The sequence below is a fragment of the Podarcis tiliguerta genome, assembly GCF_965153285.1.
Source record: "Podarcis tiliguerta genome assembly, chromosome: Z".
Taxonomy (NCBI): Eukaryota; Metazoa; Chordata; class Lepidosauria; order Squamata; family Lacertidae; genus Podarcis; species Podarcis tiliguerta.
The window spans coordinates 43172826-43188934 of NC_139553.1; the positions used below are offsets into that span (position 1 = coordinate 43172826).

At 42.6% G+C, this 16109-nt stretch overlaps 1 protein-coding gene and 1 long non-coding RNA gene across 2 annotated transcripts in view; one reads left to right on the forward strand and one right to left on the reverse strand.

The window, feature by feature from the left end:
- LOC310669053 overlaps positions 1-16109 on the forward strand; it is a 59865-nt gene that overhangs the window by 32276 nt on the left and 11480 nt on the right. Inside the window, exon 2 of the long non-coding RNA XR_014506994.1 lies at positions 8094-8180. This is a non-coding gene — a long non-coding RNA (uncharacterized lncRNA). The remainder of the gene's footprint in view (positions 1-8093; positions 8181-16109) is intronic.
- LOC310668925 (high mobility group protein B2-like) lies at positions 14967-15580 on the reverse strand. The gene has a single exon (XM_083422244.1). It carries the CDS (start codon positions 15536-15538, stop codon positions 14993-14995), a length of 546 nt encoding a protein of 181 aa, XP_083278370.1. The 5' UTR covers positions 15539-15580; the 3' UTR covers positions 14967-14992.

The window sequence follows — 16109 nt, forward strand, 5'->3', positions numbered from 1 at the left end:
AAACACACATACGGGGGGGGGGGAGAGCCCTGGCCATTAAAAATAGCCTGGCTGGATCAGGTCAATGGCTCTCTTCTCAAAGTAGACAACCAGATCCCTGTGGGAAACCCACAATCATGAAAGTAGTCTTCCCTCCCATGGTTTTCAACAACTGGCATTGAGAAATATTACTGCCTTGAGCCTTGGAGGCAGAGTACAGCCTCCTCTTCCTCCATGAATGGCCTTCTCCTTCATGATGACTGATTTGTACAACTTTGTTGTGTCCATAGACTCAACACTCCTTGTACCTTGCATTTGAACAACTGTGAAGCTCACCTATTTGTGTACAGAGGTTTTACACAGAATGTAATGTGTGAACACCTCTTAGTTAGTGTCCCATCAAACTCAATGGGAATGACATCCAAATAAACAGCCATAGGACTGCTCTGCACATTCCTGACACTTTTGCTCTCCTTTTATATGGTAATCCTCACCACCACCACCACCACCACAAACCTAACAACATAGACAACCCTGGTTCTGCAGAGGCACAAAGACTAAGAAAACTATGAAATAGGTGTGTAAACTCTGAGTCAGAGGTACTACATTTTGAAAAGCATAAATATATAGTGATTATATAGATAATGAGCACTCACACTTTACATTGTAGGTGCCCTTTGTGGGATCGTGCATGGTGCTACAGTTCCCAGGGAGCTTAATGGGAAACAAGGGCTGGCTTGCCTCTCAGTGTTAATTTTTGGAGGTTCATGCCCAGCCTTAGTAATCAAGTTTCTTGCTGGGAGGTGGGGCCAGCCCCATTTACAAATAGGGGGTGAAGCCAACAATAGCCAGGCTTTGGAGATTCACCCTCCCTACCCTCCCTTACTTTAATGTTTCTTGTTTGCAGGTTAACTTTTTCTTCCTGTTTAGTGGGCGCTGCTGCGGTCTTTGACTGGTTGCTGTTGAAGGACCGGGAAATTTTTTTCCTGCATTGGCAGGTTTTGTCTTCCCCATAGCAATTCGTCACAACTTTGACGGTTATGGCCTTGGGTGGAATCCTTTAGTCTTTTCTTCCCTATTGGGGGGGGGGGCGTGAAGTGGCGACTCACCCCCCTGCAGCGTGATTCCAGGGTCCCCCTCTTAAAGGGGTTATATATACAGGTATAGGTGTCACTGGCCATACATTGAAAGGTCGTCAGTGAACTACCCTGCATGCGGGGATATGGGCTGGGCTGCCTGTTACACTTATGTCTCACAGAGCACCCCCATATCCCATTTACCCTGATGAGTCCCAGTTCCCCTGGCTGGGGCCTAAGCCAAGGTCTTCCTACATTCAGAAGTTTAATAAAGTTGTGGCCTAATTTTAATTCCATATAAACGTTGTCAGAGTCTTTATTCCTTCCTTATGATCCTTGATGGCTGGGGCTGTCGCCGCCTGGTCACACAATCTCTGTAGGAAGATGTTAAAGTGTGTGTGTGTGTGTGTGTGTGTGTGTGCTAGCAATTCAGTATTTTTGTTTTCTATTGAGGTTCCCCTTAGGGTGAAGTTTGGAATGCACACCAAATGTGTCTGTTGATATTAAAGTCATTAAGTAGCCTTTGGAGGTTTAGTGCAAGGCAAAATCCTTGGCCGATGGCCAGACAGAGCCAACATCTTCTTTTTCTTTTACAGTCACTATAATAGACTCTCCATTTCATACTCACAAGGTTTAGAGGTTTAAATTCCTTTATTACAAGTTGGGATGGGTTGAGCAACTTATTCCATCCCTGTTTGCTCCCTCTAGCACTCAGACAGTGGATTGTTGCTTTCTGTTCTGTCCCGCTATATCTCATTCCTTACCATTGTATACTGTTCCACCTCTTTGTGTACATTTTGTATGCACTTCTTACATAAGATTTGGACTTTTGATGTGAAACGCACACTTTTCAATGCTCCCCAATGCATTCAACAGTAAAACACACATTTTGCATGCATCTTTTATAAAATTGATATTTTTGTGCACTCTTTTTGCATGCTTAAAGTTCCCAGTTCCCAGAGAAATGCTGCAAAATCCAATTGGGAGTTGCATTATGGTCTGTAAGCAAGTACAAGAGTGATGAATTGGACCAGTCTACTGTGCAAAGTTCACTAAACAAATTCCTCCCCATATCTACCTATCACCTATCTATCATCTATCAGTTCATGAAAATGATATCACACTTGATTGTAGAAAACCAAATGGGAGAGAGTCCACACCCCCTGCAGAACAGGGTGAAATACTTCACCAGAAACCCAACATGACAAAAGCACACAAAGTGAAATGCCTACTATATAAAGGAACATAGGATATTGCCTTATCCTGATTCAGACCATAAGTCTATCTGGATCACCATTGTCTACCCTGGCTTGGAGTGACTCTCCAGGGTTTCAGACCCTATCTGGAGATGTCCAGGATTGTACCTGGGACCTTCTGCTTTACCACTGAACTTTGGTCCATCTCTCTGCAGGTCCAGCCAATGGGTACACACTGGGACTTCATGCTAAAATAAAATTGTTCTGCCTTGCAAAGAAACAGTCACACCATCTGACTTCTAGGCTGCTGGTAGTCTTGCAAAATGCTCACTTTGTTTTCAGTTATCACTAGAATAATCTCTTCTACTGTGCATAAACATTTTTATATATTTACTTTTGGATAAATAACAATACTCCCCCCCCCAAAAAAAAAAAGTTACCAGGAGAATCAGCCTTAGCGTTTTCTTCTCATTAGCCCTTTGCTTGTTGCCACCTGCTTATGAAACAAGAGCTAAGTAGGAAGTGCTAAAGTGTTCCCACTTGGCTAATGAGAGGAGACAACAGAACTCACTCCACTAATTATTTTTTTGCCAGGAGCAAATCTAGGGGCCTTGCTAGGTGAAGCTGAAAGCACTCCAACAAATTATATGTATGGAGACCAGTTCGGTGTGCATTTTAAAATCTTCCCACTGTTTTTCCCATTCCTTGAGGGCTTTATTCTTAAAGGCATCATTCTTTATAATAACCATCATGTGGTCCATTTTTGTTTTTGCTACAGCTTGTCTGTCATTCCTTGTATTGCTTCCCCCTCTCTTTCCAACTGACCCCTGAGTAACTGTTCTGCCTACCTATCTCCTTGAATAAAAGCAAGGAAGGAACTGACCCTAGCGTTACCTGTAATTATATAACAAGTTAAAAATTACAAGCTTCCTTGTGGAAATGCTCATTAATCTTTCTGGCAATAGACTCCTTTTGCTGTGGAATGTTTCCCAGAGTGCTGGAAGTTAACTAGATGTAAGAATTTGGCCTTGGTTAAGTTTATTGGTTTCTTATCCATTGCTTCCATTCTCTGAGGTTTGCTACTTGCAGGGGGTCACTTTAGACTGATTTGCATAAGTATGGTCTTCCTGTTCATACCCAGTGCTGACTTGCACAAGTGAAATTCCAGTAATTGCACAGGTAAAATTTTCATGTCACCAAGCATCACCTCACACATAATGGTTTGGAACCAGATTTTATCATGCATAGAGCAGAACAATTGAACTCACTTTAGCAACAATGTATCTACTTTAAGCATGATGGGAAGCTTGGATCCAACCCAGTGAACAGATGGGTGACATACCCCTTAGCTTCCTTTAATTCATTTAGATATAAGCCCTGGAAGTGGGTTGCAGACAATGAAGTGATAGCATGCCATACCTTTCTGTATGCAAAACTATTATCATTAGTCGGCAGAAGAACTGAGGTACGTTTCACAGCTACTATTTGTGACTGAAGGAACAGAGAGAGTGACATTTATCACAGTCCCTTGGAACTATCCTGTAGAATTGCAATTGCCACCTCAGGGTGTGTTTCTCATGCAAATGTTGAAATGGGCTGTCTCTATAATCCCAAGTCTGTAGCATAACGATATGGACCTACAATTTGTACATGGACCTCAGGCAATGCACATGCAGAACGCTTTCCTATTGTTATGCTCGGAGAATTCCTACACATAAAACTTATTAAACGACAAAAAACCCCGAATAAACGCCCCCCTCCAAAAAAAGCTTTAAAGGTATACGATCTCACTCCCCCCTGTTAAATCAGTGGGTGAGTGGGGAGAATAGGGATTGTACATGTGGGAGAAGAAAGAGAGCTCAGACCCCAGAATTGAATTGTACAACCTCCAAATTGGGCTGAGCCAAATCAGGCTGTCTTACAAAAGAACCAGATAGGGGTCCAAACCAAAACTTGCAATTTGCACGCACCACCCCTCCTCCTGATTCCCAGCTTGCTTCCAGCTTTTAGAACCAGGACATAACATTTCATGAAACGTCTTTCCCTTGTATCACTTAAATAACAATTCCAGAATTGCCGGTTTCCACCAGCGATTTTTTCTCCTTCCTGCTGTTTCATTCTTCTTTCTGTTATCTCTTTCCTTCTATTATCAGCTCTGTTAGATTACCGTGCTGAGATTCGCAGGGGCTTCTAATCCTGGGCTAATGTAGGGCTGCTCTTCACCTCCATCGCCTTCATTTTATTTTTTAATATCTAGGACAAAGGAGGCTCTTGTTTGATGTTATATTTAATTACTCGGTAATGACTTGAGGTGAGGAGCAATCTAATTTCTGGAATGCTATTGGGCAGCCAGTCACTGACAACAGCTGAAAAGAAACCACATCTGCTGTGTGCAGCACACTTATTGTCTTCTGTCCCATTTCATGTGGACAGAAGGTGCTGCACACACAGATAGCCCATAATATGTAGCCCTGTTGCGCAGCATTTCTACTTCTTCTTTTTCTTGCCATTTCTACTTCTTCTTCTTCTTTTTCTTGCCAGTTAGGCTGTCTCCATATTTGTAAAGAATTGTACGAAAAAGGAAACAGATACCACCCAAAGGAGAAGAGGGGGCAGCTGTTTAAATGCAGTTTGTCTTTTGTAAGGATCCTTGTCCCTAAAGGTGGAGTAGGTGCACAACAGCAGCTTACTATTGCCATTCTGACACAGTCAAGCTGGGGTGTTTTTCTTGGTTTTTCTACACACTTACCAGGAAATAAGTCCCATTGAATTCAATGAGAGCTTCCTTCAGAGTAGAAGTGCACAAGATTTTAAGGCTGCAGGCCAAAACCCTGACTTATCAGGATAAAGCCCTATTTAGCTTAGAGGGACTTGTTTTTGAATAAAACATATGTACCATTTCACAGCAAGATAGCTCACAGCCTCTGTTGGCTGTTTCTATGTGACCTTGGCCTTTGACACCTGAGGTGTGTGTTTTAGGACAACCCTATTCTTGTGACTGTGAGATGCATTAATTGTTTTTAATATTGATTTTTAAATTGTTGTTACCCTGGTGAAGGGCAGGTAACATGAAGAACAGTAGCAGCATGGCATCCTCTGCTCTCTCAAGAACAGTAACTAATCATAGAACCATAGAATCATAGAGTTGGAAGGGACCCATGAGGGTAATCTAGTCCAACCCCTTTCAATGCAGGAATCTTTTGCTGATACTTTTAACATCCTACTTTGGGATTGCAGGTATATTCTTCTTGTGTTTTGTTTTTTTTCTTTTCCTTTGATTGTAAGAGCCTTATTTTATGCTTGTACCTATAAGATATGGAGCTTTAGTGAATTTCAATAAAAACATTCCACCACTAACAACAACATCCAAGTTAATTAATCAAAGAAATGTTATCTAAATAATTAGATGATTAAATCTGCATAAATATGCATGTGAGGGAGGAAATCTTGTTCCAAAGTTTAGGAAGATAAGAAGCAGCTTTATACTGTACCATACATTTAATGCACTGATCTGGGAATTGTAGCTATGGGTAGAGAACAGGGGGGCTCCTAGCAATGTTCAGCACCTGTAACAAACTACAATTACCATAATTCTTCAGGGGAAGCCATGACTGTAATAGTGGTATTATAGTGCTTTAAATATATAGCATAGATGTCAGAGGTGCCAGCTTGTGAGGGAAAGTGGGGGGGGGGCATTGTGCACATGGCAACAGGACATTAGGAGGAGCTGGGGGAGGAGCTCAACATGACGGCTGTGCGGCCTAATGGCCAGCTGCTTCTCTGCCTCCAACTGGTGCTGTCACCAGTGGGCGGTTGCTTCAACCCCCTTCTCCTCTGTGGCAGGAGGAGGAGCTGGCCTCTGGGGGCATGCCATGCTCGGATCTGCATTTCACCTCCATGCTTTTTGAGCATTGAGGGGCCCCTGGTCCTCACCCAAAAAATAGGGGGGTAGCAAAAGGGCTTGGCTCCCATGAGCTGGTGCCCATGAGAGATGTTGCCCCAGACACAAAGGAACATGAATGAATGAGAACTAAACATCTGAGATAGGTTTTCCCCACAGTGTCACAAACATATGGTGAGCAGGTGTGCATGTGCCCATAGAGGCCTTCCCTAACATGCCATTGAGTCTTCTCCCCTCCATGGAAATTACGCTGGGAGGGCAGTAAATAATAGATATACATATGTGCAAGCATATTTCTAGACAGAGGCTATATTCACAGTATGATTGAAGCACTTTTATAACACTTTTCAGGAGACATTGGGGCACACACACACACACACACACACACCCTTTGCAAGGGATTAGGAAGATACGCACAAACCAAACAAGAAATGGGGACAGATGGAAGTTGTTAAGTTAACAATAATGTTGAAGAAGCATTACAGTGAAAATTCGATTGAAGGAAACTGGCTGCATAAGATCTATAAAGTGAACTGGAGGTTGTTGGAACTAGAGTGGGTATTATGCTGGTGCAACATCTGTAGTAACAGTAATGCAAGAAAAGACAAAACATGACTTTTTAATCATCTATGTGATATTTATGTATTGTTGCCATGAAATATTAGTTCTCTTAGTTAATTGGCAGAGCTCACCATGCGGAATCTCTCCATATATAGAACTGTGATGAATATATGTGAAGAAGGAGCCATGGACGGACATGAGTCTGACGGCTGTACTTGACTCCTGCAGGTTGTTGTGGGAAGGAGTGGGCTGGGAAGGACACAGCCATACCCCTCTGGGTATTCTTTGATGACAGCCCAAATGCAATACCATATGGGTGCCATAAGGAGATTGGGTCACGGCGCACTGCAAGGCCAATTTGGAGCAATTTGGACCTGTGAACTATATTTGGACAGAGCTAAATATGAAGTGTGGGAGCGAGAAGATGAACTTGCAGAACTGCAAAGAAAAATTATCCCGAAGAGATACTGAGGTGGGATAAATCTCTGGCCAGATGGATGGAGTTTGGTGGATGACAGCCTCTGGAGTATAGACTCTATCTATCAATATCATCTATCCAATTTCTATACCACCCTTCATCAGAAGATCACAGGGCAGTTTACAATATAAAAACACAAAAACACATAGTAAAAAAACAAAAAACACTAATATTTTTAAAGGTAATAGATTGCTCAATTAGCTCAATTTCCAGAGCATTTGTGTGTTGCGGTAGTTGTTGTTTTCCCCTCCCTGAGGTAGCTCAGTAGTGAGCCAGTAATTTGCTTGACTTTCTTCTTTGTAAAGCCAACCTGAGGAGTCACAGCATGGATCTCTATCCCCTTTGGGCATTGAAGACCCAGCAGGTGAACCTGGGGGACAGGGAATGCTCTGGGGCTCTATTGTAAACTGTGAGTAGTGCTGCCCTATAATTGTGCTAAGGAAGCATAATGTAAAGTATATACTGTTTGTATTACTGACTTCTGGAGCTTCTAGCAGATGCTTTCATTCTTCTTCATCTTCATCTTCAGCTCTGATAGGTCAAAGGGGAGAGAAAGCTACAAAAGAGATTAAGAGATTTCTTTAACACATTGCTCATGCTTGATTTTGTCTCTGCTTTGCAAATGGATGCAAGGCAGTAAAAGATTTTTGCTACAAAAGAGATGTGAGACTAGAAAGCAACCTTAGCTTTCTGATTCATGGTACATTAAAATGCCTCAATTTGCATGCTTCAGAACCTCCTTCCATGTAGACACATCTCTAGTTTGCTCTTCAGTTGCCATGCACTTCCCTTTGGTCTGCTGCTTCAAAGGGACAGTTTGGTCCTCTGCTTCAAAGGGGCAAAGGGAAAACCGATGATGCCTGCAATCTCATGGAATATTTGGTAATTACTATCCCTTTCAGAATTGTATTCCTTGTGAAGGAAGAAGAGAAAAAGGCAACAGAGATGTATGTGAGCACTGAAGGTCCTCCAAGAATAACAGATTTGTGGTAAGCAAGAAAGAATTTCAACAAGGCCACCATTTTTATCTACAGGTGGGGTGTGCATATTCCTTTGTGTACACTACATTATATGAGGATGAGCATAAGCATATGCATAAGAAGAACCTGCTCAATCAGGCCAGTGGCCCATCTAGTCCAGCATCCTAAACTCACAGTGACCAATCAGATGTCTATGAGAAGACTGCAAGCATGACCTGAGTGCAACAACACCCTCTTCTCATGCAATTTCCAGCCACTGGTATTTGGAACCATGCTGCCTCCAACCGTGGTGGTAGAGTTGGAGACTTCCACTAAGGCAAATGATATCCTCTTCTACCATGGACCATTACCCCCCAAGAAAATTCACCTGAAGGCCACAAACAATTAGCCAATTACTCCAATTGCATTAGGCAACAAATTGCATTTGTGTGTGAGAGAAAATATACAGCCTAAGAAGATACTACTGTGTATTGTTGCCATATCCTGAAGCTCTTGCTACTCTGATGGTGATCTGCTTAAATGACCATGACAACTACACTTGGAAAGCAGGGATGGGGAGCTGGTGGCCCTTTAGATGTTATTGGGCTACAACTCCCATCTTTCCAGATGATTGACCATGCTGGTTAGGGCTGATGGGAGTTGAGTCCAAGCAACATCTGGAAGGCTGCAGGTTCTTTACCCCTGCTGGAGGGAAAGGTAGGTGAAGACACCTGCTAGTTCCTTCTACCAGGACTGTTGTTATTATTTGCCAAATCACGCAGGTGATGAGCGGAGGGTTGGATGCTGCTGTTAAAAGTGCATGGAGCACCTTGCTGTAGGACCACCTGCTTGGCCACTCTCTTTGACTGCCCTCTCCACTGAGTAAATGGAGAACAGCTGCTAGGAAATGCTTCAGGACAGCATGAAATTAAGGGGAGGGATGCAGCCAGCTCTTAGCTCAGACAGTCCCCACGCATGGGCTACAACAATACATTTCAAAACTTTTGAAAAAAGCAAAAAATGGTTGTATCCCAAGGAAATGTTTCTTAAAAAGTGCATTGTGAGGAATGAGTGATCTATAATAGCTAGTGTGGTAAACCTGGTTGTATGCTGGGCCAAACAGAAATGCTGTCCCCTCCCCCCAGCCCACTGCAGAAATTAGGACAGGGGTGAAATGCAGCAGAATGAAAAAACATGGGGGTTATTGGTGGCAACATGCAGAACTACAGTGTACTCAGAAGGAAATCCTGTTGAGCTCAATAGAGCTTACAAACAGGTCAGGGTACAGGAGTGCAGCCTATGTCTTCCAAGTTTCTTCTCCTGATATAGGCATTATTTAGGAAACCCATTATATTCATGAGAGCATCTTTACCTAGATGTCTCTGTTCCTTTTCATATGTTGGTTATCCCTCAGTGGTAGGGCACCTGCATTGCATGCAGAAAGTTCTATCTTCCATCCCCAACAACTCAAGGTAGGGCTAGGATAAGATCCTGCCTAAAACCCTGTACAGCTGCTGCTAGTCAGTGTAAACCAGGGTTTCCAAACTTGGGTCTCCAGCTGTTTTGGGGCTATAATTCCCACCATCCCCGACCACTGGTCCTGCTAGCTAGGGATGATGGGAGTTTTAGTTCAAAAACAGATGGAGACCCAAGTGGACACCACAGATGGAAACTGTGGTGTAGATAATACTGATCTAGATGGACCAAAGGTCTGACTCAGTATAAGGCAGCTTGTTGTGTTCCATTATGAAGATTCTCAAGAAACCAAGATCCCACAGGCATAGTTTGCTTCTTTTTCCTGGTGTGAAAGGCTATGAACTTTTGTGTTTTCTTTCGTTCTTCCTACTGCAAAAAAACCCAGGAACTATTGTTTTTCTTACTGGATCAATATGTTGAAGTTGCTTAAATAAAATATGAAGACTACAGTTGTGTGGTGTTTGACACACCAGGTTGCCAACAACCTCAAAGGGAGTGTTGACCCATGGATGTGAGATTCAGTCTTCAGTATAACTGGCTTACACAGTCCATCTAAGCCCAAAGGATATGTTTTTATTGGTTTTTATCATAGTGAGAATCTGACCCTGATTTCCCCCCCTACTTCCTATCTCCCTTGATATATTATGGATTAGAAGACCACATTTACATTTGTATGACAGCTTTGAAACATTTGGTCTTGCTGTTGGCCTGGAGAGTGAAATTTTATTTTATGTATATATGAATTTATCAGTCATATAGTGTTAGCTGCTGATGTAAGAAACAAACAGATGTGGGTCAACTCATAGGACAATTGCCCCAGTAGCACAGTATGGGTCTGATGTTTCCCAAGGCAAAACAGCAGCAGTGAGGAATGTCAGGCCTGAGGGTCAAATGTGGTATGCCCTCCAACATGCCACAGAGGAAAACTGGGATGCGCATCTTTTGCATCCGTGCTCCTGCATGAGTCGTGTGACTCGCATGAGAGTGCCCCCAAATGCATGTTTTGGGGGGTCATGCTCTCACAGGAGCCAGGTGACTTACACGAGAGCACCCCCCCAAAAAAAGGGCATCTTATGGGGCTGTGCTCTTGCAGGAGCCAAAACTGGACTTCCTGGGATCCAATAAGAAGCTGGGATGACTTGTATAATTCTGGGATGTCCTGGTCAGATTGGGACAGTTGAGGAGGTATTCTATGGGCCTCTAGACATCTCTATCTAGGCTGGATCTACACTGACCTGTTTAACAATATTAGAATGACATTAGATATGTCGTTCTAAAATGTCACAGAGCATACTTGTAAATTAAAGTGTTTTTTATCTTGGTTTTTGTCCGTCAAAACGCTGTCTCCCTGGCCTTCACAGTTAAAAGAAATTTGCTTTTGAATGCCAGTTGTTTGAAACTACAGGTAGGTGTGAGTGCACTTGTCCTTAGGATCTAGTTGCTGATTTCCCATAGGCATTTGGTTGATCACTGTGAGAACAGGATGCTGGACTAGATGGGCCATTGGCCTGATCCAGCAGGCTCTTCTTGTGTTCTTAATTTCAGAGGGGTTGGGGGGAAAGCAAGAGAGAGCTTTGTCACTGATTCAAGCAGCACTGCTTTAATAATTAAGAAGAGAATACTCTGTGGGACACAGCATCAATTGCAGGAATAGTCTTATAAGAATAGAATTGTAGTGTTTGGAAGGTACCCTGAGGATCATCTAGTCCAACTCCTTGCAATGTAGGAAACCTTCAGCCTTGGAGTAATCAGCACCATGCTCTAACTGAGCTATCCATTATCAATACAGTAGGTGAGAGAAATTTAGTTTCTTCATCTGCCCAAAGCTTCTGCATTGGAATCACAGCTTCAATGGGGCATCAATTTCTGCATTCTCCTTTCAGAGTCATTCTTACTGCAATGCTCATCTTGGGACCCCTCAGAAACTCCCATGGTGCCTGCCACAACAGCACTTGGTCCTTGTCGGTAGAACAAATAGTCCAAATCAAACAATAAATCCTTTCATGAACTCTGCAAGCTTCTTATTGGGTAATATAGTGGGGGTAAATTGCTGGTAGCTGCATGTTTCATTATTTACCTTAACCTACAGGTGGGAGGCGGTAACTGGTCCTCCAAATGTTAGACTACAACATCTATCAGTCCCAGTGTTCATGGTCAATGGTCAGGTAAGTTAGTAACTGTAGTCAAGCAACTTCTGGAGGTGCTTCAAGTTCTGCACCTGTCTGGCTTGTTGCTTTTTGGAAATAATACAATCCATATGAGTTAACTTTCAGCTGCTCTCTTCCTCTCTGCTTGGGCCAGATATGGCCTGAGAGGCCAGCTGATAGGTGGGAGATTGAAGCAGATGCTGGAAACAGGATATACTTCCCTGTTTCCAAGTGTAATTGCTAGACTGAATCCTAAGAAAGACAACTGACATTCAAAACGATTCAGATGTTATCTCCTAGTGGCCAGCCTTATAGCTCTGAGGCCTTCTCCTTGGAGCTTTGATTAGCTTGTCACTCTCCAATAATTGAAAGCTGTGCGGGGTCATGAAATGGCATTTCTCTCTGAGTCTCTCTGCTTGTTATGGTGTATCTCTGGTATGCTACAGAACAACCTTTCTCAGCCCAGTACCCTATAGGAGTTTTGTACTCCCAGAAGCCCTCCCCAACATGGACAGTGCATGGGGATGATGCGGAGCATCAGGGGAGCACAAAGTTGGGGAGAGCTGCTACAGAACTCACTTAGGCTCCAAGCCTACCAAAATGAGTAGATGGACATGGGATAAGATCTGAATATCGTATCTTTTATATATATATATATATATAGCAAAATTTATATATAGCTAGTTTGCTATTGTCCATCCATTGGTAGCCTTACAGATTACTGCAATGTGCCCTAAGTGGAGCTATACTTGGGGTTGGCTTGGAGACTGCAGCTAGTTCAAAACACAGCAGTTAGGTTTCATATGGCACAAACTACCACTTGCTTGTGAAGTTATCCCTGGTTTATCCCTTAGCTACCTAGTAGGCCATGGTGGGAAGGTGTCTCCTGCAAGTCCCCAAGGTCTTAGAAGCTCACTCTGCAGTAGCTCAGAGCAGGGCTTTTAGTGTGGCTGCCCCTGCTCTGTGGAACAACATTTATGTTGAGGCATGCCAGGGACCACAACTGGAAACAGTTGAAGAATTTTTTGTTCTGACAGGTTTTCTGAGCTGAATAAATGAGTCTTTGCTGTGAGTGTCTATTATGTATTGTTTTTGTTTATTTATTGGCTGTGTTTTTAACTGTTTTCTCCCCTTCTGTTTTTATTGTTTATCACCTGGAAGGCAAATGATGATAATAACTAATAAATAATTTATTAAACATGTTACTTGCCCCAAAGGCTTCCAAGCAACTAGCAACACATTTAGAAACAATAAAATAAACATATCATACTATAAAAACAAGTAAACTCCATAACAGTTACTGGAAGCTTTGGCAACCAACTGTATAGTTTTTAGGTTTCATTTCATTTCTAGGGGAAGTGTAGGATTGACTAATGTTGCTCAGAGACCCAGAACATTTTAAGAAATTCATGAGTGGAGATGGAAAAAGACAACTGGATAAATGCTTTTTTTCACCCAACCCCATTTTTCTTCGCTTGTGTATGCTCTGTGGATATTTCAATGAGTAGACTCCTTAGAGTCATTCTTTAAGGCAGCTTCCCCCAGCCTGGTGATTTCTGGGGGTTGCTGGACTACAACTACCATAAGTTAGAACCATTCCCCATGACCTAACACCCTTGAGTCTTTTCTTTTATTATTTTTTTTAAATTTGTGTTTTATTGATAATCAGTTACAAATTAATTAGATGTAAAAAGAAGAAAAGAAAGAGAATTATATCAACAGCAACAACAAAAAGGCAGAGTGCAGAGCCATCACAAAGAGGGAAAAATAAAACAGAGGCAATCTCAGTTGAGGATCACTGGATGTACAGTATTCAGATGAAACTATCATTCCACAATGTTTTGTGCATTGCTGGCAGATGGAAGCCATACTCAATAAATTGTGCATATTCCATATGTTTCATAAAATTTTGTGTTTTTCTTTCCAGTACAATTAGACCCCAAATAGCTCTATTATTTTATTTACATGTAGAAGCTCAAGGAACGCCTAATAAATACCTTATTACCGTTGATTCTTATTGGAGCAGTCCCTTTATTTTTCAAAAGGAGAGCAAATCCCTTAAAAAAAAAAAAAAAGCGTGTGTGACCTACATAACATTAAGATCTTTGCTGCGTGGATTTTTTCGGCCAGTGAAGCAGCAGGAGAATCTGCATTCGGCACAATGTTGTGCCTTAGCTCATGCAACAGCTGTTCTATAGGGAAAGCTATTTCGACTAGTTAGATTTCTGACACCCCTTTGAATGGTGGCTGGCAGGGAAAGACTTGAGCTGTCACAGCTTGGCTGCAGGGATTCGGTCAGAAGACAGAGAGTGAAGAAAAGATGGTGCATTCAAATAAATATAAACACTGCGTGGATTGATTCTTGCTGTGCATGCTTCCAAGTTTCCATTTTTTTATGAATCATTTTTCTTCTCCAAGATTTGAGGGTCACCAGTAGTTAACTTCAATTTCAGAAATAGCCAGATGGTTGTACTTATTTCAGGCAAGGGAAGTGAGTGTTATATATTTGCAGTCAGATGAACAGGGATATCCTCTGGAAGACGATAATGTCCTCCCCCCCATCCCCCCTTCTCCCCTTTCCAAAACATTTCTCCACATTGCTGACAACTCTGAACCTGAACGCCATATCGCTCTATATAGTTGAGAGTGGGGAGCAATTGCCCATATCCCTAAGCCATGGTGGTCAAACACGTGACCCCCAGGCACACATGGCCCATGAGGTCTTTTGGCAGCCCTCAACAATGTCAACATCAAGTTCATTATCAGGAACGAGCTGGACGTAAATGACACTGTGCAAGTTGCAGTTAATTCTTTTTTTTTTCTTTTTCAAAATTGTTTAAAAAAGTAATACAATGCAATAGTATGCAAGGCAAGGTTGACTACCAATTTTACTACCATTTTTTAAACTTTGCTCAAAATAAAGCTGTCATTGAATCCAAAGAACCATTAAATATGACTGAACATTTGACAATATCAGCTTTTAAAAATCTAACAATAGTGGCATTCATCTACTGCTTAAATTAGAATACAGGTCTCCCAACAATCACATTACCTATACACAATTCTGTACTGTTTTTATACTGAAGCTAACAATGAGCTGCATTCGACTTCACATTCCTAGCAAAATCATTGACTTTTGAGCACAAAATCTTTACAGCAGCTTTATAACTCCACTCTTCATCTTCATCTTCCTCCTCTTCTTCTTCCTCATCATCTTCTTCAGGTTCTACTTTCTTCTTGGAGCCAAGCTGGCCTACCTGGACCTTTCTTTCTTGCATCACCCTTCCCCTTGGCACGATATGCTGCAACATCCTTCTCATACTTCTCCTTTAGTTTTGCTGCCTTCTGCTCAAAGGGCTGTTTGTTTTTTGCTGTTTGCTCAGACCACATTTCGCCTAGTTTCTTTGCTGTATCACCAATAGACAAACCTGGGTGGTCGCTTTTTATCTTTGGGTGATGCTCAGAACAAAACAGGAAGAAAGCAGATGGTGGTCTTTTGGGGGCATTGGGGTTCTTCTTCTTCTTCTTCTTCTTCTTCTTCTTCTTCTTCTCCCCTTTAGGAGGAATATAACTTTTCATATCCCTATCATAATGAACTTTGTCACCCTTTGCCATGTTTTCAAACTTGCCTTTTTCTTTTGCTGACATTGTCTTCCATTTGTCAGAACATTTCTTGGAGAAGTTGGAAAAGTTGACCGAAGTGTCCAGGTGCTTCTTCTTATGTTCCTTGCGGCACGTTTGCATGAAATAAGTGTACAAGGACATCTTGCCCAGGGGCTTGTTCGGGTCGCCTTTGCCAATGGCTGCGGTAACAGTCCCTGATTGGTGGGAAAAGATGTTTGTGGTACTTAGCTCCTCACCTGGTGGAGCTGAGGAAGAGAAGCAGCGGCCATTGGCGATGTCGAGAGGGGGGTCAAGTAAAGCGCACGGATCACCTTCCTTCACTGCAGTCGAATGGGTTGCAGTTAATTCTTCATTAGCAAAGACACAATCTGCACAAACTTGCTGGAGTTGCAGGCCTAATGAGCACAGCAGCTCATCCCCAGTAGGTCTGACCCCCAAGAAGCAGTTACTGAGGCTGACCATCTCTGCCTTCCCACAGCTGTCTAAGACCCCTCCTCTCCAGAGCTTTTTCCAAGCAGTTGGAGATTTCACCTGGGTGAAGCCACCCTTTCATCTGCCCTTTTCATGTCTCTTCTGGTTCTGGGAGGGGAGCTTGTTGCAGCAAGAGGGGGTGACACCTGCAACTCTGCACCAGTCTGATTCATTTCTGCCTCTTGGCCTCCTTTGTCCCATGCTCCTCCTTCAGCTTCTGCCTCTGATTCTGGTCTTTTTC